Genomic DNA, 24,813 nt, shown 5'->3' on the forward strand with positions numbered 1-24,813 from the left:
TATGGGCCAAGTAAGGTCTCCAGTGAAATAGCTAGATACTTTATGGAGAATTTATGGATAAGTTGAGCATGAATTGCATGGAATAAGAAACTACAACTATACCAATGGAGAGTGTACTCACCCACTGAGGTACATAACACCCTCATATTGGATAAATCAGGAAAGGCCTAAACAAAATGTAAAGAGACCTTGGACACTCCAAGGTGTTGCCTACTTCTTAGTTTTTTCCTCCTCAAAACATTAGCTACTGTGACATTGCCTAGAACTTGGCCATCTTGGAATATCATGCCTTCGGGGGGCTTGGGATTGCTGTGTAAGCCATACTTATTGTCTAAGAAAGCTGAGATCTCCCTCATCTTGTTAGTCAGTGATGGCCCAGGACAAAACCCTGGTGGAACATGATGCTCATTAGAAAGGGCCTGGGGGGCGGTTTGTTTTTAACCAGGTTAGTGACTATAACTGTCTAACTGCCACACAGTGGAAATCTAACAAGAGAAAGAAGACAGGAACCTCAATAATCCACAACCGAGGGGGAACCCCTTTGGCTTGGACATCTCCCTCTCTAAGCTTCTGACCACATTGTAAAGACCCAGGATCTTTGCATCTCTCCCTGGTGCCTCCACAGAGTCTGCTCAATCCTTGTCAAGTGATGGAAAGAATTAAAAACATGGACGAGACAAAATTGTCCTGTTGCCTATGAAGCTTCCAAGAAGGGGACGACTTCTTTTCTTTTACTAATACTGCTGATGAGCTGTTACTCTGGACAGTAGTTCTGCCCAGCTGGCAATGGAGTACCCCAGGAATTTTCAGAGTGCAGATCTGGGGAAGACTGCCACATCGCAGACTGAAGGAGTACATGCTTTACTTTTCTTTACGGCTCCAAACATAACACGCTGCTCCTGCGAAGGAGGCTATTCTACTGGGGCCATGGATTGTGTCTAATCATCACACTCGATAGCAGAGTAGCCTTCTGGGGGAGGAATGAAATTGATAAGCTCTGAGAGAAGCCCTCTGGGCAAAGGATGCCCATCAGTTTCACCAGAGCAAGATTTATCTTAGCAACTTAAAAAAAAAGATGGGAATGGGGAAGGCCCTTCCTGACAGGATGAATCTGGACTCAATTATTAGTCCTATAACCTCTGACTCAACATTCTAAATGAGTAAGGGGACCAGTGGGCTGTGAAATCACTTCCTCTGTTAGCGGGTCAAGTGTCGTTGGATAGTTTCCTGTAATCACAGCCCACCACTTGAAGAAGAGAGACGAGGCCAGCTTATAAGCAAACAAGTTGCTTCTCTCACCCCCACGGAGCCTTATGCCCCTGGATGACTCTGGCCTGATCCCTTTCATATAGAGAGATTCCAACCCCACCCAAAGGGGCCAGAATCCTTGTCCTAATGGCCCAAAGGGCAGGACGGTGTTTTAGCTCCAGGCAAACCTGTTGTGAACATTACCAAAGTGAGTGAGAACACAGGTTCTCATGGCTGGGGGCGGGGAAGAGGGAATGAGCCATCTCGTGGATTGCAAACATAAAAGTTCTGACGCACCCCAAACAGCTCAGCCACAGTCAGAGTTGTGGCCTGACAGCTCAAGCATGCATCTTCTAGAGGGAAAGAGGGCGTCTGATTCCATTTTCTCTTGACCTTTGGCTCCACCAGAAGAGACAGGAAGAGTACAAACCAAGCTCACACAGCCTCCTTCCATGGTTCTCCCATTGCCCAAGACCCAGCCCATCCAGCCATTGTTCTGAGCCATGAAACATCAGAAACACAGTGCCTCCGTCAGCCAAATGTGCAGCACCCAGGTCCTGACAGTGCCCAACGCTACCTACACCACGCTCAGTCCAGAATCCTTCAAAAATCTCTCTATTCTTGGTATAACAGAGTCCAGACTCCGCCTAGTCCTCACTCAGTGACCTGTACACCCTGACCCTTCCCTACCATCCAGTACAGGACCTAGAGACAAACCGAACTGCTTGGCACACCCTACCTCAACCTGAACACTTTGCATTGTTCGTGTCTTCACTTGTGCTGTTCCCTCAGCAGGTTAGAGTCCTACCTATTCTTTTTTTTTTTTTTTTTTTGCAGGGCAATGGGGGTTAAATGACTTGCCCAGGGTCACTCAGCTAGTAGTGTCAAGTGTCTGAGGCCAGATTTGAACTCAGGTCCTCCTAAATCCAGTGCTGGTTCTTTATCCACTGTGCCACCTAGCTGCCCTGAGTCCTACCTTCTTTTTTTTTTTTTTTGAGGGGCAATGAGGGTTAAGTGACTTGCCCAGGGTCACTCAGCTAGTAGTGTCAAGTGTCTGAGACCAGATTTGAACTCAGGTGCTCCTGAATCCAGGGCCGGTGCTTTATCCACTGCACCACCTAGCCGCCCCGAGTCCTACCTATTCTTGAAAGCACTTCATCCACAACCTCCACCATAAAGTCTTCCCTGATCCCCCGAGGAATAATGACCTTTGTCCCACAAACCTTGTTTTTTGCATGCCCTTTTATGCACTAATCATGTATTGTTTTGCAAGACAGTAATCTGTGTATGTGTCTTATTTCCCTATTAGGCTATATGCTCCAGGAGGCTGGGAACCAAGCAGTCTTATCTTCCTGCTTGCCCTATCACAGTGCTCTGCACATATTAAGTATGATGTGTTTTGAATTTGTCTATTGAACTTTCAAAAGAAAATGAACGGGGCAGCTAGGTGGCGCAGTGGCTAAAGCACCGGCCCTGGATTCAGGAGGAACCGAGTTCAAATCCAGTCTCACACACTTGACACTAGCTGTGTGACCCTGGGTAAGTCACTTAACCCTCATTACCCCACACCTCCCAAAAAAACCACAACAACACACAAAACGAAACAGAAAAACAAACCAAAACAAAAAATCCCAAAAGAAAATGACCTCTCACCCTTTCTGATGGAGGTGATGGTAGGAATGTTCCCCAAGAATACCCTGTAGCGGGTTAGATCAGGAACCCCTGCTTTGCTGAGCCTGGAGTGGACACGGCTGCAGGCCCTTGCTGAGGGCAGGCGCCTTTTCTGGATGACCCTGCAGTTTCTGGTTGGGTCCTAGTGACCAGAAGCTTGATTCAAGATCGGTACCAGGATTCAGCAAGATGGAATCTTGTTGAAGACTCTGCCTGGCCAGTCTCTAAGTCTCTGACCTGTAGGCCCCCGGCTCCTTCTGTGTACACTTTCAGCAAGGGTGGGAGGGGAGACAAATGCCCTCTCCTCCATCACCGGGACGGTGACTTGAGCTCAAGCCCACAGCATCAGGAATGTGTCCAAGTCCCTGGCTGCCTCCTTCTTCTGCCTTTCTGTTTGACTTCACTGAGCACAGGGCAGTGACGAGCAGTCCTGAGAAGTGGCCAGTTCTAGCCTCGGTGGTCACTGTAGGTGCGGAGAGTTCCCGAATCCTGGCTGTGGGCGTCCGTCTGCCAGAGATCCGAGGAGAGCTTCTTGGAGGGAGATGCTGCCACAAAAGGGCCAAAGGGAACCAAGCCTCGGCCCCTCAGCAATCTGGGACTTGGGAGTCATTTGTACAGCGTGGCTCGGGGAGGGCAATGGGAAATGCCTGTGCAACACTCCCATAAAGCTGTCCTTACTTTTGTGGGAGCAGCACTGGAAATATAATGAGCTAATTGAGTGTTTTATGTTTCCTGTGTTTGTTCTTGGGGTCCTTTTGGTCTTCAGCATTTTCTGTGCTGGGGAAAATAAGCAGCTGTTCTCTACCTGATATCCACATTACACACTGAGTAGCTTTCCTAGAGAGGACATGTTACCTGCGTTTGGGGGAGATATGGAGGGGAGCTGCATTTAAGCTTTATTTTAAAGATTTCCCTGATGTGGGGGCAGAGCCAGAGAGAGGGTCATCCGACCCCCTTCTTTGGGGCCAGACGCATCCCCAGGATTGAATCCAGAGCGCCTTGTTGGGGCCTCCTGGGCCCTGAGGTGCAACTAAATTACCGTCCCAGTAATAAGCAGGGATGTCATAGCACAAGGATTGGCCAGTGTAGGCCTCCAGGTTATGCATTTTGCTCAGCCCTGGAAGTGAAAAATCCAAGGTACGCCCAGGTTTCTTACCTAACACCTTGGCAATCTGGTACCAAGGAAATAGAAATCAACATTATTAGCCCTATGCAAGAAAATGGGCTCTAGAATTGCTTATTTAAGGACTGATGCCTCAGCTCTAATGATTCTAATTGTCTTAGAAGTGGAGGTAGGGGGCAGCTAGTTATTTTATTGGACGAAGCACCGGCCCTGGATTCAGGAGGACCTGAGTTCAGGTCCAGCCTCAGACACTTGACACTTACTAGCTGTGTGACCCTGGGTAAGTCACTTAACCCTCATTGCCCCACCAAAACAAAAGTGGAGGTAAGCCATTTTTCCATAGTGGTTTAAGAAACACAGAACAGAAAATTTATCAGCTTGGACTACTTGATGAGAATGATCATTGAAGAGATCCTTTGGCATGCCACTGATATGATTTCCTTTCTTGTAACAACTCACTAATAAAGTTCAAATTTCATGGGTAAAAGCTTGTAAAGGGGAGACAGACAATCATGTCCAAGGAAGGGTATGTGGGCCAGTACTATTGTGTCACAGAGTGGGCAGAGAGAAATAAAAGGCAAGACAAATGGGCAGGTAGGAAGGAGGCAGGTTATTAAGAATGTTCAATGCCAGACAAAGGACTTATTATTTGAACCTGGGGGGAGCCCTGGAGCTCGCTGAGTAGGGGGTCAAATGGTAAGCCTTGCACATTAGAAAAATCCTCTTGGAAGCTGTGTGGAAGATGGATGGGAGAGGCAGAGGCTTGACCAGCTTACTGAAGTAGTCCAAGCAAAGCAATGAGGTCCTGAACCAGCTAAGCGAGTGGAAAGAAGGGGAGCGTACAAGAGATGTTGTAAAGAGAGGAATGACAAGAGATAGGGGGCAGGGAGTGAGAGGAAAGAGTTGAGGATACCATGAAGATTCCAAGGCCGGGTGACTGGGAGCATAGTGGTGTCCTCAGGAGAAATAGGTGGGTTTGAAAGGGTAGCATGTGTGGGGAAAAGACGATGAGATGTTTCCCATATGCTGCGTTTGAGATGCCCTGAGACATCCAGTTCAAGGTTTCTGAGAGACAGCTGAAGATGTGAGACTGGAGGATGGGGGAAAGGCTAGGGATGGACAGGCAGATCTAAGAGTTATTTTCATAGAGATGATAAGTGAACCCATGGAAGCTGATGAGATTACCCAGTGAGACAGTACGGAGGGGGACGAGTGCCCAGGGCCGAGCCTTGAGAGACACCCAGTTAGTGGGTGACCCGGATGAAGGACCAGAACATAAGACTGAGGAGTGTTCAGACAGAGAGTAGTGTCGTGCAAACCTCCAGAAGAGTGACCATGAGGAGACGGTGATCAGCAGTATCATGTGCAACTGAGAGAGGTAAAGGAGCATCAAGACTGAAAAAAGGCCATTAGATTTGGGAGCAAAAAGATCACTGGTGATGTGGAAGAGGGCAGTTTCAGCTGAGTGATAAGGAGAGAAGCTAGTTTTTCAAAGGGTAGAGAAGTGAGAGGAAAGGAAGTATAAGCAACAAGGAAATATAGTTGTTGGGTTTTTTTTCCTATGAGTTAGGCAGAGAAATGGAGCAAAAATATGGGACAACAGCTTGAGGGGATGGTTTTTTTAAAGGATAAAGGGCCGATAGTAAATTAACTATAAGAGGGAGAGAATAAAGATTAGGGAGGAGGGATGGGCTGCTAGAGATCATATGAGGGGATGGGAATCAAGTGAACTGCTAGAGGACTTAGCTTTATCAAGGAGAATAATAAGCATTTTATCAGATACTGGAGTAAAGGAGGAAAGAATGGGGAATGATATGGTGGGGTTCAGGAATAGAGAGAAAGTAAAAAGAAAGAGCTTGTGGAAACAGTCTCTATTTTTTCTGTAAAGTATGGGGTACAGTACTAAATAGAGAGGGTTGGGGAAGGTGGATGTGCGGGAAGTTTTAGGAGAAAAGAGAAGGTTTAGAAAAGTTACTGGAGAAAATGATACAGAAAATCGATTAAGGAAGAGCAAAAGGATTGCCTTGCTGAAGTAAGGGCCCAGTTGAGATTAGGTTACATAAATCTTTATTGGATCCAGTGAACAAGATTGCCTGACTTCGTCCAGCTCCAGTCAGAGCCAAGGATAGAGATGATAGAAACAAGCCAACACTTGAGCTATGACAGGACAAGGGACTCCAGAGTGGGTGACAGCATAGACCTCAGCAGGCAGCAACTGGGCAGGGACTGTGTCTTTCTCCACATTCTGTATATTACCTCTCAAACAACCAGAGGGTAGTGACTAGGAAGGAAGGAAAATGAAATGCACACAAACACAAAATGGGGGTCCCCAATATTATCATCATGGCCATTTAGTCACCCATGTCGTTTGGGGAGTAAGATCCAGATTTAGTTCCTGTTCTGCCAGCATACATATCTCATGATTCCAGGAATAATTACTGACATTTACATATGTGGTAGTCTATGATTTACAAACCACTTCACCTAAATTATTTAATTTGATCCCTACAACTCTGCAAGGTAGATAATGGAAATATTATTAACCTCACCCCACAGATAAAGAAATTAAGGCTTGGAGAGATTAAGTTATTTGCCCAAGATCACATAGCTATTAAATATAAGAACCAGGACTTGATCGCAGTTCTTTATAATAATAATAATTATAGATTTATAAAGTGCTTTAAGATTTATAAGTGCTTATACCACTGCTAGGTCTATATCCCAAAGACATCCCCCAAAAAGAAAAAAAAATACCTATTTGTACAAAAATATTTATAGCAGCTCTTTTTGTGGTGGCTAAGAATTGGAAATCAAAGGAATGCCCATCCATTGGGGAATGCCTGAACAAGCTGTGGCATATCATGGTGACGGAATATCACTGTGCTATAAGAAATGACAAGCAGGAAAGACTCATATGAACTGATGCATAGTGAAGTGAGCAGAACCAAGAAAATATTGTGCACAGAGACAGCAATACACACAGATGAAGATCTGTGAATGACTTAACTATTCTCAGCAATACAATGATATAAGAAAATCCCAAAGGACTAATGATAAAGCAGACTGTACACCTCCAAAGAAAGAGCTGATATTGACTGAACACAGACTGAAGCTGCTGTTTTTCACTTTCTTCCATTTTTCTTTTACTTGAGTTTTCTTGTGCAAAATGACTAATGTGGTACTGTTTTACATAATTGCACCTGTATAACCTGTATCTGATTGCTCACCACCTCAGGGAGGGTGGAGGGGATGGAGAAAAAGGAGGGATAAAATTTGGAACTCAAAACTTTAAATAAAGGAGTATTTACTGAGAAAAAAAGATTTATAAGTGCTTGATACATATTATCTCACTTGATCCTCATAACAACCCTGTGAGGTGGGTGCTATTATTGTTCCCATTTTATAGATGAAGAAACTGAGGCAAACAAAGGTTGTGACTTGTCCTGGATTATATAGCTAATAAGTGTTGGAGACTGGATTTGAAACCAGGTTCTGACTTCAAGTTTGGTACTCTATTCTAGATGTCTTTCTGACTCAGATCTAAACATCTTTCCAGGGGGCAGCTAGGTGGCGCAGTAGATAAAGCACCAGCCCTGGATTCAGGAGGACCTGAGTTCAAATCCAGCCTCAGACACTTGACACTAGCTGTGTGACCCTGGGCAAGTCACTTAACCCTCATTGCCCCACAAAACCAAAAAAAACCCAACAATAAATAAACATCTTTTCACTATCTCTTAGCTGTCTTCCCAGGAAGGATACAGACTGCAAAAATGATGATTTTTTTTCATCCACAATTATTAGTCAGTCATTCAGTCAACAAACATTAATTTAGTTGCCAGCTATGTGCTAGGGATACAAAGAAAAGGGGATATAATCTATTCTAAATTTCCCCAAAATAAGTGACGGTGATAGATCAGAAACAATTAATAACTCAATAATACTATGCCAGGCGGTATGTCACTGGATTAAATATCCATCAAGGGAGTGCAATATCTGATTGACCACTAGCTGATGCTTTTTTTGAACCACCAGCCCAGGTCTCTGACATAGAAACAAGATAGCCCTTTCCTAAGAGACTGCAGTATCCCTGTGGCCACAAGAGGGATCATAGCCTTAAAACGTCCAGGATGCTCCCTACCACTAAACCTAATCAATTTCATTAACCCCTTGCTAGCCAGGTCAGAAAATAAGCATCAGGATGAAATGGAATACTGGCTACATTTTAAAATATGAAATTTTCTATTTGCATTCAGCTCAGAGCCCCCACTCTATAATAGTTTTCCATTTTCTCAATTCATTTCCCATGAGATTTATAGATTCAGAAATTCAATATGCTGTGACCATGTAGTTTATTGTGAATCAAATAAAGTAAAAAGGAAAACTAAATCAAATACTCCCACGTGGAGACTTTTGCCTCCAACCATCTCTTAGTCTTCTCATACTTTCCTCTCAGCTCTTTGGGTGCAGCTTGGGGGAATCCTGACTGAATGCAACTGAGGCTTCTGGAAAAGGATAATAATCACAGACTAAAAGAGGAAAAACATGGGAGGTGGAAGGCTTTCACCCCCCATCTCAGATTCACAGGCTACAAGAGAAGTCAGTTCCTGCAGCTCACCAGCTGCATAAGATTTACAAGAATTGGCAATCTGGGCAATTCTGGGTTTGGACAGAGGAAGGAAGAGAGGAAGCCAAAAGAGACCGCCACCGTGTCCAGATCCTGCTTCAGCAGCCTATCTTCCGAGTTCTACCCCAGTGCAAACAAGAGGGTTCTCCGCGGTCATCAGAAAGGCCCCTGCCAGAATCCTCCTCCTCCTCAAGTCAGATTCTTCCAGGCTGTGATGAGAACAGCCATTTGTGCTGCTTCTTCACTCCACAAGATGGTTTCCCTTGATGGACCAATTCCTTGTGGAGCAAGCATGAAACACACAGAGACACACACAGACACATGCACACACAGAGTAGCCCCACAAACACGGGAAGAACACGGACTGAGAAACCTCGGACTTCCTTCTGGGGCTGGTGCACGGCTGACTAGTCTTCCCGACACCGGGAAGTGACCAGAAACTTCTCTTGGGCTCTCTCATTCCCTCCCTGTTTACCCTGGTCACTGCACTGCTTCACAAGTCACCCCTGGCAGAACGACTCCGGCCTCACCTACCTCAGCACCACCACGCCCATCTCTTTCTCCTTTTGCTTAATACTACGAACTAAGCAGTTATTTAGGTGTTTGTTAATTTAGGCATATTTGGGCGGGGGGGGGGGAAGAAAAGTTATTTTGAGGAAGTCCACGAATGTTCCCTCCTTTTCTCCATGAAAATGAATGGAGGCAGGGAATGGATTTTGTCGTTACAGAAAGGCCTGGGAGTCTTGTCCCCATTTCCTAGATGAGGGCACTGAGGCTTAGAGAAGTTGTAACTTGGTCCTGGTCACGTGGAGAGTCAATCTTTGGAGACTGGACATGAACCCAGGTCTTTCAGCCAGAGCATCCTGCATGTTAACATTTCCACAAGAAGCGGGTTCAGATCTGCGACTGACTCTACATTACCAACCCTCTCCCTTCCTCCCTTGGGGCAGGAGGTGCTGGACCGCTCCTGCTCTCTGCATTTCACTGGCATGCGCTGTCCACTCGGAGAGTGGCACCTCCACGCATTCCTTCCTTCTGCCTTGGACAGGTTATGGGGAAACATTCAAAGTGAGAGGCTGCAAACAGCACAAAAAGCAAATCCCCGTGGATTTCTGATTCCTCTTTCAAGAGTGTCCAGGGCAATATGATCTAAAGATCACATGGCTTTGCAGACATCCACACATCCCAGCTCGGTTACTCATGTTTAACAGCTTATCCAGATTTGCAGCAACAGTCATGCATTTGTTTGAAAACACCCAAACCAAAAGAGTGACAGCTCAGATGAGGAATGAGGCAGATCCAGGGCACAGCATTGCCCTTCCACAACTCTCTCAGAGGTGCTCTCCATCACTGCTTCAAGGTGCTATTTGCCCCCTGGGATATGCCTGAAGCAGGAGCTGGGATTGTGCTGTTGATATATTCAGGGTCACAGTCCGGTAGTTTAGAGCCAGCTCCAATTGCACAACCAAAAGAACCAACTGTTGCCCATATTCCTGGCAATGCATGAGCTTCCAGCACTCTAGGATGCAGTTCCAACAGAAAATCAGAGACTTCTGACCTGAAGGGCTCCTCAAGGGGCCGCCTGGCTCAGCTCTGGGTGTTACTGTGCCCAATGTCTGTGAGAGGTGAGGTTCCTGAGACCCCCCAAAGAGGGAACCCACCCATGTCCTAATCATGGCTCACAATGATCATAGCACTTCAAGGGTCATTACTCAATGCTTCTCTTAGAATGGCTTGGAGTGGAAGGTCATACAATTATTAAGATCCCTGTTTTTGCAGATGAAGAAAAAAACGCAGAGAGGTAAAGGGATGAAGCAAGGACACGAGGCAGCACAACACAGAACTGGGAACATTGGGCTTTGGAGCAGGGAAAATCAAGTTTCCAATCCCCCTGTACACACTGACCAGCTGGGTAACCCCGAGAAATAGCTTCCTCTCTCTTCTATGTCTGTGGAATGAGGAGCTGGACTCGATGAGCTTTAGAGTCCCCTCCAGCCCAGAATTCACTGATCCTAGGAAAAGGGCATTAATGAGGGCAGGGTCACTAAGTCTAAGATGTCAGCAGTACTTGTAGTTATTCAGCAGCACAGAAAAAAACCAACAGATATAAGCCTCTAGATAGTCAGTCAATCAGTCAACAAGCATTTATTAGGCACTTGCAGTATGCCAGGAACTGGGCTAAGGCTGAAGGAATAATGAGTTAACCAAGGCTGGAGGTTCCCGAGGGTGGATGAGGCAGAATGGCACATGCGCGGTCAGGGGCCGTCGTCACTGACCTGGGTGCTGGAACTTCACTGTGTTTCTTCATTACAAGGGAAGCTTATCTGGAGAAAAGATCCAGACTTGTCTAGATTTCGAGCTCTTGGTTGACCAGGGCTGTGTCACAACTTCTCTAAGCCTCAGTGTCATCATCTAGGAAATGGGGACAAGACTCCCAGGCCTTTCTATAATGACAAAATCCATTCTGTGAAAACGGAGGGCCCAAGTCCATATAAGGAAAACCCTGCCTCTATTCATTTTCATGGAGAAAGTTAGGGAACATTCACGAACCTCCTAAAAACAATGTCTTTTTTACCCAAATATGCTAAAGGAGAGGATTTTCCCTCAGAAATGACTGTGAGACAAATACAAATGGCATAAAGACTTTTAAGGGTTAAACTAAAAAAAGGGGGGAGAATAAGTTAAACCAGGAAGCCTTGGGTGCCTGATATCTCAAGGTCCATATCTCTACCCCTTCTCCCTGCCCCTCCTCCCAACCCCTTGGCCTGTTTCTCACCACTTTCTTCGAGGCACAGTCAGCGATGCTTGCTTAGCACCAGCGTTCCTAGTCATGGCTTTAGAGAAGAGCCCAGGCATCTCCAGCCTCCAAACCCAGCATCCCTCTCCACCAACCCAACAGGCCTTTCCTACATGTAGTAGAACACTCCTACAGCACTCACTTAATACAAATGGTGTCCAGAAAGAATGCTTAGGTAGATGCCATCAAAAATAAGAACCAAATTAAAATTAAGTAACAGCATCCACAATTCAAGTCAACCCTACATAATCTGACCCCCAGCTCCAATCCTGATTGATGTCAGCTTGACTACGGTGATCCTTTAGAAGGATCATGGGATCATCTCTAGGTCTCGATTTCCTTCTCTGTAAAATGAGGGGATTGACTTGGGTGATCTCTAAAGTATCTTCCAACTATCAATCACATGATCCCATGAACTTTGTACACTGAAGTCTTAAGTCTCGTTCACAAACAGGTTTTCGGAGCTTTGATGCTAGATCAGCCCCCAGGCAAATCGAGTTTCCTAGATCTGAGGAGGAGTAGGGCATGTATTCCCTCTACTACATTGTGCAATTTTTAATTTCCCGGACTCGGCAGCAGTTTCCATGACAACTGCAGAGAGCTGCAGTAGAACAAACACTAGATCTGTACTCAGGAGACCTGAGCTCTGCAGTCCCAGCCCTGATACTACCTGTACGACCTTCACTGGATCTCAGTTTTCAGATCTGTAGAAGAAGAAATGAGAACTAAGTATTCTCTGACGTCCCTTCCATCTCCAAAAACATTAGCACAAAGGAGGATCTTTAGTCCCTTCCCACACCCAAACTCCAATGACCCCAAAGACTATGCCAGGATCACTGGCATTATCACAAGTGATCATTACTGGCGATGATCCTCTTAATGTTATTACCCACTATTCTAGAAGTTCAAGTGGGGATTCATTCTCATGGACTTAATTCTGCCTCAGATCTAGCTCTAGGGCTCTACACAGTTGCATGAAATGCTTCTTGGACAGCAGAATGTGGAGCGTTACCAGAGAGTCCCACACAATGGACGAGAACAAGCCAATGATTAGAATTATGGTTACAAAGAAATGGGGGACCGTTTGGGAAGGTGACTAGGGAAGTGCCTGGAGTGTGGAGAAGAGACGGATGGAGAGAGCCAAAAAGAAGCATAGTCTTCATGGAGCAACACCTACAACAAACACGGAGCATGTTAAAAGGCCGACGAACCTGAAAACCCAACTTGTCAGATCTCCATTTCCTTGGCCCATTCACTTCAGACCACACCATGAGAACAGGCAAGACTCTTTTCTCCACCTTATCCCCCTTTAGAGAAATGAGAGAGAGACTTGGCTGTGTTCCCAGAAATCCCACTCCTCCCAGGAACATGGAATTCCAACCCACCATGGATTCTGATTTTATTTACAAGACCAGCAGCTTTGCTTAAGACCCAGGGAGAATCAGGAACCCCTAAGAACAACCCAACTGTAGGCCATGAAGTCAGCTGGCTGCTCTCCAAAGAGAGACACTGAGCGGCTTCAGAAGAAAATCTATTTCCAAGGAAGATGGCCTGTGCAAATGGAACTCATACTGAAGTTCAACACCAGCGTCACATGGTAGTCTCCAAGAGTCAGCTAGCTCTGTTTCCTCCAAAAGCTTCCTATAAACCAGAAAACAGGAAAGTGGAAAATAGAAACCAAATGACTGTTTAAAGACGCGTGGGCAAAGTTATATCAAAACATGTCAGCAATTTATCAGCTACATCTATAACCTATTTCAGCAACAACAACAATAATAATACTTTCTATTTGTTTAACATCCGCTGTTCCTGGAACTCACAATGCTTTAAAGACATTACTGCCATGATGGAAGGCAACATCTTATAGTGGAAAGAGCACTGAATTGGGAGTAAAAAAATCTGGGGCTGAATCTGTGCAACAGCAAGAGTACAAAAGTGACCTACATTTCTCAAAGGAAACGTAGCAATCGCTTTGACTCTCATACCGGCCTTGAATGGGAGGTAACATTTCTTGTTAAGGCAAACCCCTCAACATGTAGCTTTGCTCCCATTCCTTCCAGTGTTCTCCAACAGAACACCCCCTCTCTCATCCCAACTTGCTTACTAATCTTCAGACTCCCCATCTCCTGGCTCCTCTGCTGACTATCTCTATCTCTCAACCCCGTCTCTGTTAATCTCCTAGAGAAAGCCTTCTACATTTGGTGGCTCCGCTTCTCCCCTCACTAGATTCTAAGCCCTCTGCAACCTGGCTTCCAACCCCATCATTCAACTGAAACTGCTCTCTCCAAAGTCCCCAGTGGCATCTGCCTTGTCCTTCTGAATATTTAATCTTTTTTATTCTTTCCTACTTTCCTTCTCTTTATTCTTTCCTACCTGTCTGACTGTCTCAGTCTGCTTTGCTCTAGCGTCTCCTGGGCTGAGCCCACTAGCCAGGGTCCCTTCCCAGGCTCTGTTGTGGGATTCTTCTCTTCTTTCCCCTTCCCCCAACTACCCTTAGTGTGGAGGGAGTCCCCAGCCACCCAGTGTCATTCTGGACCCACTTTCGCACTCAGCCCACAGAGCACACTGGCTGCTGGATCTCACTGTTTCTAGCTTCACGGCATCTCTCCACACACACAGCTGCCACCCTGGGTACCAGCTTTCATCCCTCGAGGCCTCACTCAATGCCCATTCCTTATCGGCCAGCTGCCAAAATGATTCTCCTAAAAGGCATCTCTGACCATTTCATCCCACTGCTCAGCAAAGCCCAGGAACTCCCTATTCCTCCAGGGTCAAGTCTAACACTGTCTGTTTGGCATTTAATGACCTTCCCAACCCTCTATAATCCACTTGCTATCGGAGGAGGTGAGCCAGCACAGCGGATACCAAGCTGGAGTCAGAAAGAGCTGAGTTCCAATCTGGCTTAGATACTCATTAGCTATGTGACCCTGGACAAGTCCCTTAACCTGTTTGCCTCAGTTTCCTCCCCTGTAAAATGGGAATATTAAGAGCGTGGCGCTCCCAGACCAGTGGTGAGCACTGCATGTTACACATCACTCCTCCCACACAACCCCAGCTGCCAGTGCCAGGTCCTTCCTGCGGTTGTCCCTCATACCCGTCCCCTCGTCAGGAGGCCTCACGGCTTCTCCGGCTTCCTTCAAGGTTCAGCTCATCGCCCTGCCTTCTCCTCGCCAATGGGGACCTGGCATTTTCATAGCTGTTCACACGTTGTCTTCCCCATTGGCCTGGGAGCTCCCAGGGGGCAGAGCCCACGTCCTTTGCCTTTCTTTGCATCCCAGTGCTTTGCACAGCACCAGCGCTTAGCAAGGCCTTGGCAGGGGCCTGCTGACTGATTTCAAAAAGGGCTCAGCAGCCAATAAATGACGGATGGAGCAAAGGGGCTTCACTGAAAGAAAGGGCACTAAGAGGACCACTGGCTGACAGAAATAAGCCTGGAGCAGCAGCATCTCCGACACCTGGCCAAGAGCAGAAGAGGCTACTCAGGTGTATGGCTGGTATAACTAGCGGCCGGGGCACGGATCAGTCCTGGAGCACAAGCCACGGAATGGCCAGAAGCACAGCCTGGAAGCCCTTGGCTAACCCCCTACAACGGAGAATTCCCAGGCACTCGGGAATCAGAAGGCGTTCCCCTCCATTCTTCCTGTACCCTGGCTGCGTCCAAGCGCTGCCTCCTCCGAGCTGGCGCTGCGGGCAGAGCGCCTGTACTTACTATTCAGTGAAGAACCTGGCGATGCCGTATTGACTAATGTCCTCTCTGTTCTCCAGTAGCTGGCTCACTGCGTCCTCCATGTACGTGAGGACATGTCGCTGAGCTGCAAAGCAAGAGAAAGAGGGAGAGAGGGAGATTAAAGCACACAGTCTGGCACAAAAGCTCGGGAGCCGGTCCCAAGGGCTCCTCGGTCTCTGCAGGTGCACAGTGCCAGTCTGCCACCCGCAATGTGGGAGAAGCACCACAGAGTGGAACAGGGAAGGGAACTGTCTCCAAGAACCCCCTCCCTCTCTGCCTTCTCTTTGGCCTTTAAAGACAGACCAAGACAGCAACTGGAGCGATGTCGAAGTGTAGCAGAAAGGCCTGAGAGTTGTTCTCAAAGCCCCCAACTCCCTCACCCCCCACACCTCTATTCTTCGGCGTGTCAGAATAATTCACTCCAGGGAGTTACTCTTACAACTGATTCTATGCCTGGGAAGTAGATGCTTCAGGACAGTGCAGGAAAAAGGGAAATAAAGGCTTTTTTTTCTAATCACTGGAAGCATTTACTGGCCTTAAAAAGCATCTGAGGGAGGCAGGCGTTGGAATCAGAAAGTCCTGGTTTAAATCCTGCCTGTGTGACCATAGACAAATTGCTGAACACCTCAGTGCCCTAGGCAACAATATCGGATCTTCATTGGTGGAGAAAGTTTCCACACCAGGAAAGTATACCAATGAAAACACAAGTCTGGAGAGGGGAAAAAGCACCTGCACTGGTTATACATGCATGTGTCACTGACCCTGGTAAGTCACAATACCATTAAATCTCTGTGTCATTCAGCTTATGAAAAATCATATTTTTCACATTGGCTGTGACTGAGAAAGAAAAGGTTAGACGTAAGCTTGAGAGGTGAGAACTGTCCACTTCTACTATCCACAATTACAAAGGCTCCATACAGCAGGATGATGAAGAAAGGATGTTAGACATGGCATCGAAGGAATTAGGCTTGAATCTGGCTCAACCACTTATTACCTGCATGACCTTGGCTAGGTTGCTTGACCTCCCTGGGCCTCAATTTCATCCTCTGTAAAATGAGGGGGTGACAGTGCTTTTTCAGCTCTAATCCACGATCCTATTATCCCTTAGTAGTCTCTGTAAGGGGAGAGGGGAGGGCAGGAGAATTTGTCAGGACAGCCCTGATTAACTGATTTCTTCACCACGCCAGCTGACGAAATCACAGAAGAAGCAGGTAACAGAGATAAGCCAGGGATGAATGTGTTAAAGGAACCAGAAAGACACAGTCTGAACTCCAATGTTACCTCTTCACGAAGGGTAAAGTTCTTCGATGGACTTAGAGGAGCATTTTGCGGCTGGCTGGCAGAAGATTGGCCATGTCCCGTTGGCTTTGAAAAAGCTGGCTTGCTAGTTCTGGGGTCAGTTGAGTCAGGAGAGCTTTGTGGAGTGTGACCCCTGGTAGGTGAAAAGAAAGTCACCTACAGAGGAAGAATTCAGCTCTCAAGGCAGGGGGCGGGGGGGGGGGTCACACTTTGCTTTTCTCTCTGCACAACCAGAAGGTAGTGAAGTAGAGATTTCTCTCTTCTGTTCCCCAAATGACCAATCACCTCCCATGTGCTGCACATGGTAGAAGAAATCATACCGCACAAGGAGAGACCCAGAGAGCTAGTCAGTAGAGGCAGCTGTGAGGAGAAACCACAGCAGCAGAGACCCATCTATGGATTTAAGAGACAATTAGGACTCAGGAATCAAGTTTCAGAGAATGACAAGCCCAAGAAGACCAGCTGAGCAACCTGCCCACCATAGTGCTCTCCCCAAGGGAGAACAATGCGAGGATCCCCTTAGAAGGGAAAGGGCATGAGGGCCTTACAAAGCAAGAGGCATGAATCGTCTTGGTAACATGTGTTCCTTACGTTTGTGCCTCACTACCCCTGAACTCCCTATCCATTCCCATTCATCCTCCCAACCCTGTGTATTTGCGGGAGACCATTCTTAGGTTTATGGGGAGAATGTTTTTATCTATCCTTCCTATTCTGCTATCTTAGCTGAGCTAATTTGCTCTTTCTGGCTGACAACTTGGAGGCTTGTGAATTATAGTTTTAGGAATAAGGACCAATGGAGTACCTCTGAAACCCTTAGATAGTGGTCACCCCTTGGGGACCCAACATGAAAACTCGAGAGTGACAAGTTGGAGAAGTAGCTCAGAGGAGGTATGACACCTTATTTTTATTTTCTCCATTTCTATGACACCTTATGATTTACAAAGTGTTTTCCTTACCACAGGTGAGGAATACAAGCATTATTGATGCCCATTTCACAGATGAAGCATCTTGTTCAGAATCACAGATCTAGTAGGCAGGGAACAGGCATTCAAATTCAAGAATCTGGAGTCCAAGCTCTATGAGTAATTTTTCCACTATACCACCCCACCTTCACCTTAGGGTCTCAGTTTTTCGACCTATGAAACAGGGAAAGCACTTCTTTCTGGAGTAGTAAGAATAAAAAGCAATATACCAAAATGATGAGCATGCTGACAGCCCCAAACAATTAACCAAAATTCTTATTTGCCCTAACTCAAGAAAACATAGGGGCATCACCTGATATCCTGATGTAATGGATGGGCATCAAGAACCGTCCCCAACACCCTGATCACACACAGTGGATGCTTGATAAATTTTTGTTCATTTACTGATTGACTAGGAATGAAAATATTCTACTGAAGGTATATAAAATAAATGAGCTTAGCTATTAGAACCACAATCAAGTTTGTAGGTGACAGTACTGACTAGGGATTTCACAAGTTGGTACCTGGCTAAAGTCCAGTTGAATAATATGTTTACTTTTTGTGACTTGTTCTCCACGAGGGTTTTCCAAAGTTAACAATCAACCTTTGCAAACACACACAAAAAATGGATTTGAACAAATCAGATTTTGGGTTTATGTGTTTTAACCAACAATGTGTTTTTCTTCTTTGGAAGTCTTTTAAAGATCATCCATACTGAAAACGAAGCTTTGAGCCACTACTCCCTTGGATCTGTGATCTCAGACATAGGAGTTAGCCTTCCAACATTTTTGAGGACAATGTGTCATTGCCTTCTCATCCCATATGATTTTTGTCCATGTCCTCCTAAAAATCTGGCACAAAGAGGCCCACCCAACATGCTGTGGGATCTTGTGGAGCTCCTGACATTGCATCAGTACCAAGACAGCACAATGTCTGTTCACCAGCTATCCCTCACTCTTGCTACATGACTGGCCCACCTACATTTCTTTGATAATATCTTTACACTGCTTTTCCCGTGCAATTCTTTATTCTTTGAAGTAATACATGACATTAGTGGTTTGCAAGATAGCAATCACTAAAGGAAAAACAAATACTCAAATGGGAAGAAAAAAACAGCAAGATAATTTGACACTATAGTCATCTTTTACTTGGTATCTTCAATTAATGATATAATTTAATTGCATAGATGAATAGAAATGCCAATTGGTTTTCCAATGGTCAGCACTTTGTACTTTTAGATGAGGTGATTGACAGTGTTTTTGGAACTTACCCAAGTACTGCTGCCTGGAGCTATTTGAAAATTTCTGCTTTTTAGTCAAAGAGGGTTGGTATAAGACATCCCCCAAAAGAGAAATATACAAAGATAGTTATAGCAACTCTTTTTGTGGTGGCTAAGAATTGGAAATCAAAGGAATGCCCATAAATTGGGGAATGGCTAAACAAACTGTGGTATATGACGGTGATGGAATGTTATTGTGCTATAAGAAATGACAAGCAGGAAGATTTCAGAAAGGCCTGGAAAGACTTGTATCAACATCTGATGTATAGTGAAGTGAGCAGAACCAAGAGAACATTGTGCACAGAGACAGCAATATTGTTTGATGAAGATCTGCAAATGACTTAACTATTCTCAACAATACATTGACCCAAGACAATCCCAAAGGATGATTGATGAAACATCTAATCTACCTCCAAAGAAAAGAACTGATATTGATTGAACACAGACTGAAGCATGCTATTTTTTACTTTCATTTTTTTCTTTAATTCAAGTTTTCATATACAAAATGACTAATATTGTAATGTTTTACATAATTGTACATGTATAACCCATATCTGATTATTTACCACCTCAGGGAGAGGGGAGGGGAGAGATGGAAGGAGGGATAAAAATTGGAACCCAAAACTATAAATAAAAATGTTTATTACTTAAAAAAAACAAATAGGGGTGACATGACATTTTTTAAACTTTCAGTTGTAGAAGTGGAAGGTCTAGACTGTCTTCTGCTTATGTACCAAAGGTAAATCTTGAACCCAAGTCTTCCAAACTCCAAGGCCAGCTCTTAGTCAGCTCTCATTATACCATGATACCTCTTTTTTGTTTAACTTATAAACATTTAATCTTGATTAATAGCGAAAGTTTTTTTTTTTTTAAATAAGTAAGTAGGGACAGCTAGGTGGTGCAGTGGATAAAACACCAGCCCTGGATTCAGGAGGACCTGAGTTCAAATCTGACCTCAGACACTTGACACTTACTAGCTGTGTGACCCTGGGCAAGTCACTTAACCCCCACTGCCCCGCAAAAAAAACCCCAAAAAACAAAATAAGTAAGTAGACACTTCTGGGAAATGTGAGCAACATGATTGTAGACCAGACATTTTTTCTGATCCCCACAACCTCTCATACCTTTTCAAAACAGAAATTATACATCAAAGATAATGCAACTTCAACTGTCTTCATGGTCTAGGACAACTAGAATCCAAAAGAAGGGGGGAAAACCCAAGAGCTGAGGTTTTCTAACCTAGAACTCACTTAGTACCCACCTCTCATGCTACCAGCAACAGGCTGCACTAGTCGACCCAAGGTTACAACACAGGCTTACATCAAAACCCACCCCTATACCTTGGTTCCATCCCCTCTCTTTTCAGTGCCATGGAGATTCTAGTTGTAGATTATGGAGGTTTGCTTGGGTGACAGCCATGTTGGCTACAGCTTTTTAGGAACAAAAGTCTGTCTGGAGCTGCAACCCAGAAGCTTCAGTGCTGCAAAGCTCTGATCTGCTGTGCAAAGCTAGAGGACTAAGGAACAGGGGGAGTGGGATAGGTCACTAGGATGAGACCCCATCCATGGGGGAGGCTGTGCAGAACTCTATACCAAGCCTATGGAAAGAGTACAACACCCAACAGGGGCCAGTTCTGGCTACCCAAAAATCAGTTGGAGCAAAGTCCTGAGCTGTTAAACTGTGAATTAAATGCTCAGTGAAGGAGAAGGCTGAGAAGCTTTGAAATCCAACCCCTAAGGAAACCACAATCAGAAAGGGAGGAAGTCTGGAAGTGAAGAAAAAAGATTGAAAGTATCAAAGATTTCAGGAAGAAGAAAACTCAAAGACCGTGAACATAAACAGATGAATCAATGGGAAAACAGTAACAGTGTAAGGAAATATGGCCTCCAGACCTGGTCGGGCATCTTTGAATAAATACTGCAAAATAGGGCAGCTAGGTGGTATAGTGGATAGAGCACCGGCCCTGGATTCAGGAAGACCTGAGTTCAAATCCGACCTCAGACACTTGACACTTACTTGCTGTGTGACCTTGGACAAATCACTTAACCCTCACTGCCCCCGGGGGGGGGGGGGAAATGTGTTTATAGCGGAAGAGGGAAACCATAACTTTAAAAAAACAATTTTAGAAATAGGTGGAGGAAAATATAAAACTTTTATAATTTTAAATATAAATGGATTAAACAGGTTAATAAAATGAAAAAAAGACTAGAGAGATAGATCAATGGAACAGACTAGACAAAGGAGATTCAGAGACAATAAAATTCAATAACCTACTGGTTGATAAAGTGGAAAACATAACTCACCTAAGGAAAAACATCCTATTTGATAAAATCTACTGGGAAAACTAGTCTGGGAAAGTAGTCTGACAGAAATTAAACTTAGACCAACATCTTACACCACACTCCACAATATATTCCAAATGGATCTGTGACCTTAATATTAAAGATCATACTATTAAAAAATTAGAAGAAAAAGAAATCTTATACCTCTCAAAGCTATCAGTAAGAAATGTATTCTTAACCAAACAAGAGATAGAGGCAATTACAAAAAAAAAATAAGTTAAACAACTTTGATAACTTGAAACTGAAAAGCTTCTGTTCAGACAACATTGTCATTTGTCAATCTCAGGGTTGTTCTGATTTGCATTTCTTTTGTTATTACTGATTTGGAGCATTTTTTCATATGGCTGTGAATACTTTGCAGTTTTTCTTTTGAGAACAGTTTATTTATATCCTTTGAACATTTATCTATTGGGGAATGGCCATTAGTCAAATATGTTATTGTTTATATATCTTGGATATCAAATATTTATCAGAGAAATTTGATACAAAGTTATCCTATTCATTCTACCATTTCTCTTCTTATTTTAGATACAAATCAAAACAACCCTGAGGTCGACAAATGACAGAAAATGTCAGCAGTTTTGGAGAGGGTGTAGAAAGAGAGGCACAGTAATACATTGGTGAGCTGTGAAATATACAACCCTTTTGGAAAACAATTTGAAATTATGCAAATAAAGTGACTAAAACGATCATACCCTCTGAACCAGAGACTCCATTATTGGGCCTATACCTCAAGAAAGTCATTGATAAGAAAAAAGTCCCTTTAATCTCCAAAACCTTGTGGCCTGCTTTGGGCAGCTGAGACTCAATTACTGTTGCTGAGCTTTTCACTGAAGTCAGCAGAAAGGAAGCTATGTGGTATAGTAGACAGAGTACTGGTTCTTGAGTCACAGGACCCAAGTTCAATCCTGTTTCTGCCATTTACCACTTGTATGACTCTGGGTTCTCAGTTTCCTTATCTGTAAAATCAAAGTGCTGAATTAGGTGGCTTCTGAAATTTCTCCGAGTCAGTCGGTTAATAAACATTTATTAAGCACTTACTATGTGCCCAGTACTGCGCTAAGTGCTAGGCGTTACAAAAACAGGCTAAGACAGTCTCTGCTCTCAAGGGGTTTACAATCTACTGAGGAAGAGCAAACAAATATGTACAAGAAAGTTGCCTACAGCACAAGTAGGAAATAATGAAGAGAGAAAGAACCAGAACAGGAGGGATTGAGAAAGACTTCCTGTGGAAGGTGGGATTTGAGTTGGGACTGAGAGTGAGTCAGGAAGCTAGAAGGAGGGAGAGGGGACAGTCAGAGAAAACGCCTGGGGCTATGAACTGGAGTGTTTTGTTCAGGGAACAGCCAGGAGACCAGGGTCACTGCATCCAAGTGTACATGGCAGAGAGTCAGTTCTCAGAAGACTGGAAAGGCGGAAGGTAGCTAGGTTATGAAGGGCTTTGAATGCCCAACACAGGCGTTTGTATTTGATCCTTGAGGAAACAGAAAGCTGCTGGAATTTATCAAGTAGGGGGATGATGTGGTCAGACCCGTATTTTAGGAAAATCACTTGGGCAGCTGAATGGAAGCTGGATTGGAGTGGGAAGAGACTTGAAACAGACCAACCCATCCCATGAGCAGCGCTTGCAATAACTCAGGCATTCCTTGACAAGGGACTACATTACAGTGGTGATGATGTCTGAAGGGGGAGAGGGGGGCAAGTATTCAAGAGATGTCATTGAGATGAAATCTTATTATCCCTTCCTCCTGTGTAGTTCACTGTGAAAGACCACTCTGGAAAATGCTTTTAGAGTTGTAGAAATCAGAGTGCTCCTGTTATCCTGCATGAGAAGAGCAGTGATGGAGTGGAAAGAGTCCTTGAGTCCTTGAGTCCTGGTCCCACCCCTTCTGGGATGACCTGGGCTCTGGTGAACTCATCTGCACCATGAGAAGGTCAGACTCCACCGCCCTGGAAGGCCCTGCCAGCTCTAGATTGAGCATCCTGTGATCTTAAGTCGATTTAGGCTTTAATAGTTTAGAACAGTAGGGAGACTTTGGGGATGCCTTGTATTATCTTGCATGGGTTCAGGTATTTGCCTAAAAACAAACTAATGTCAGGGAGGGACAAAGCTAATGCAAGGACTGAAGAGCATTGGCCTACTCTGTACATATAAACGCACAGGCACCTGCCCGTGAGGCTATGTGAAGTTACAACTTGTCCCCACATTTCAAAGTCCTTTGTAAAGACCCATTTGCACCCCACCCACTCCTGGGATACATTGTGGAAGGAGGGCCCCATGCTGCTCAATCATCCCCTTCATGGGAGGGGGGAAATACGGGCTCCAGCTGAAGGCAGTGGGGAACCTTGGAGAGCAGAAGCCAAGGTCACTGCCGGAGCTCTCCCCATTGTTCTCCAGTGGTTTCCTCCACCTGTACCCCTTATCAGCCTCGTGTTCCCGCCGTGGTTAGGGGCACCACCCTAACCTGGAAAATCCTCTCGTTTATCACCCTTCAGTGAAGCAGACGTTCAAAGCCATTGCCTGGCAATAAAACATGTAGGGTGGAGCTGTGTGGTTTTTTTTTTTTTAATGCAAAGGAATAGGTTTTAATTTATGTGAATGATTAAAGAAAAATAACTGCACACCTGCATGCCCTGAGGGAGAAGATATCTGGGCACCTTAGCTGCCCTCTTAAAAGGCAGTAAACTGTCAGAGAGAGTAAGTCTTTTCCCCCTTTGCCTTCCTTCTAAGCCCACTAACCAGCAAAGGTCAGAGGCTCAAGTGGCACCAGTGGGGAAGGGCACATTTAACCCCAGAGCTGTCCCGCCTTGGGCGAGCTGCCCCCTGGTCTGAGAGCAGCATTTAGGCCTTGAGCAGCTGGGCTCGACACCTAGCAAACCTGCTCAGACCCTCCCAGCATTCTTGCCATGCAGCCATGCCCAGGGACACCCTCGGATACACTGTCAGTCTAGCAACCTAACAGGGACCACAGGTCAGAAACTTTGTAGCTTTGTCGATTCACCTCACACCCATCACTTAATCTCTTTATGTCATGGTTATGCCTGTATGATCATAAGGATGATAAAGCTAATAATACTCAGAAGTAGGATCAAAAGATCATCGGATTTAGACTTGAAAGGGTCTTGGAAATCGTCTGCTCCAATCTCCTCCCTTTAAAGAGGAGGAAACTGCAATCCAGAGAAGCTGATTTGCCCAAGATCACACAGGTCGTAAGTACATAACACAGCAGGTATGTTTGAGGATGAATTAGTGCTTTAGAAAGTCCTTGATGTGGATGAAAGTTAACACAACAACATTCGTATTCGCATTGCCTAATACTTGGCCTACAGGTTGGAAGAGCAGATGTAGCCATTACCATGGAGACACCCAAATGGCTCCGGTGAGGCTGTCCAGGCTTGGTCCCCAAGGTCCTACTAAGTTAACTCTCTACTAATTTCCAAGGGGATTGACAAAATGTTATCAAATAGGGTTCTCAACAATCTTCGGCCTCAGCCTTTGGGTCAGAGGGGGCAGCGGTAGGAGAAGAATCCCTCCATTAGAGGCTGAAGTCATCACACATTGAGCCTTAGTGCATGATAATATTAGGGGAGGGAGAAAGAACAGTTTTTTATGGGTACTTGGACACCAGAAGCTGAATGTTATTATTTTTTTTTTGGTCATGCATCAAAATCTAGTATTTCCTTAACTTTAAAAATAATTTGCTTGAAAAAAATAATTTGCTTGGAACACTAATGTACTGT

At 45.0% G+C, this 24,813-nt stretch overlaps 1 protein-coding gene across 1 annotated transcript in view; it reads right to left on the minus strand.

The window, feature by feature from the left end:
- C6H11orf49 (chromosome 6 C11orf49 homolog) overlaps positions 1-24,813 on the minus strand; it is a 168,951-nt gene that overhangs the window by 109,931 nt on the left and 34,207 nt on the right. Inside the window, 1 exon segment of the mRNA XM_043970904.1 lies at positions 15,173-15,275. Within this exon segment, the coding sequence (XP_043826839.1) occupies positions 15,173-15,275 (103 nt within the window).

The sequence above is a fragment of the Dromiciops gliroides genome, chromosome 6 (genome assembly GCF_019393635.1).
Source record: "Dromiciops gliroides isolate mDroGli1 chromosome 6, mDroGli1.pri, whole genome shotgun sequence".
In the NCBI taxonomy this organism is placed as follows: Eukaryota; Metazoa; Chordata; class Mammalia; order Microbiotheria; family Microbiotheriidae; genus Dromiciops; species Dromiciops gliroides.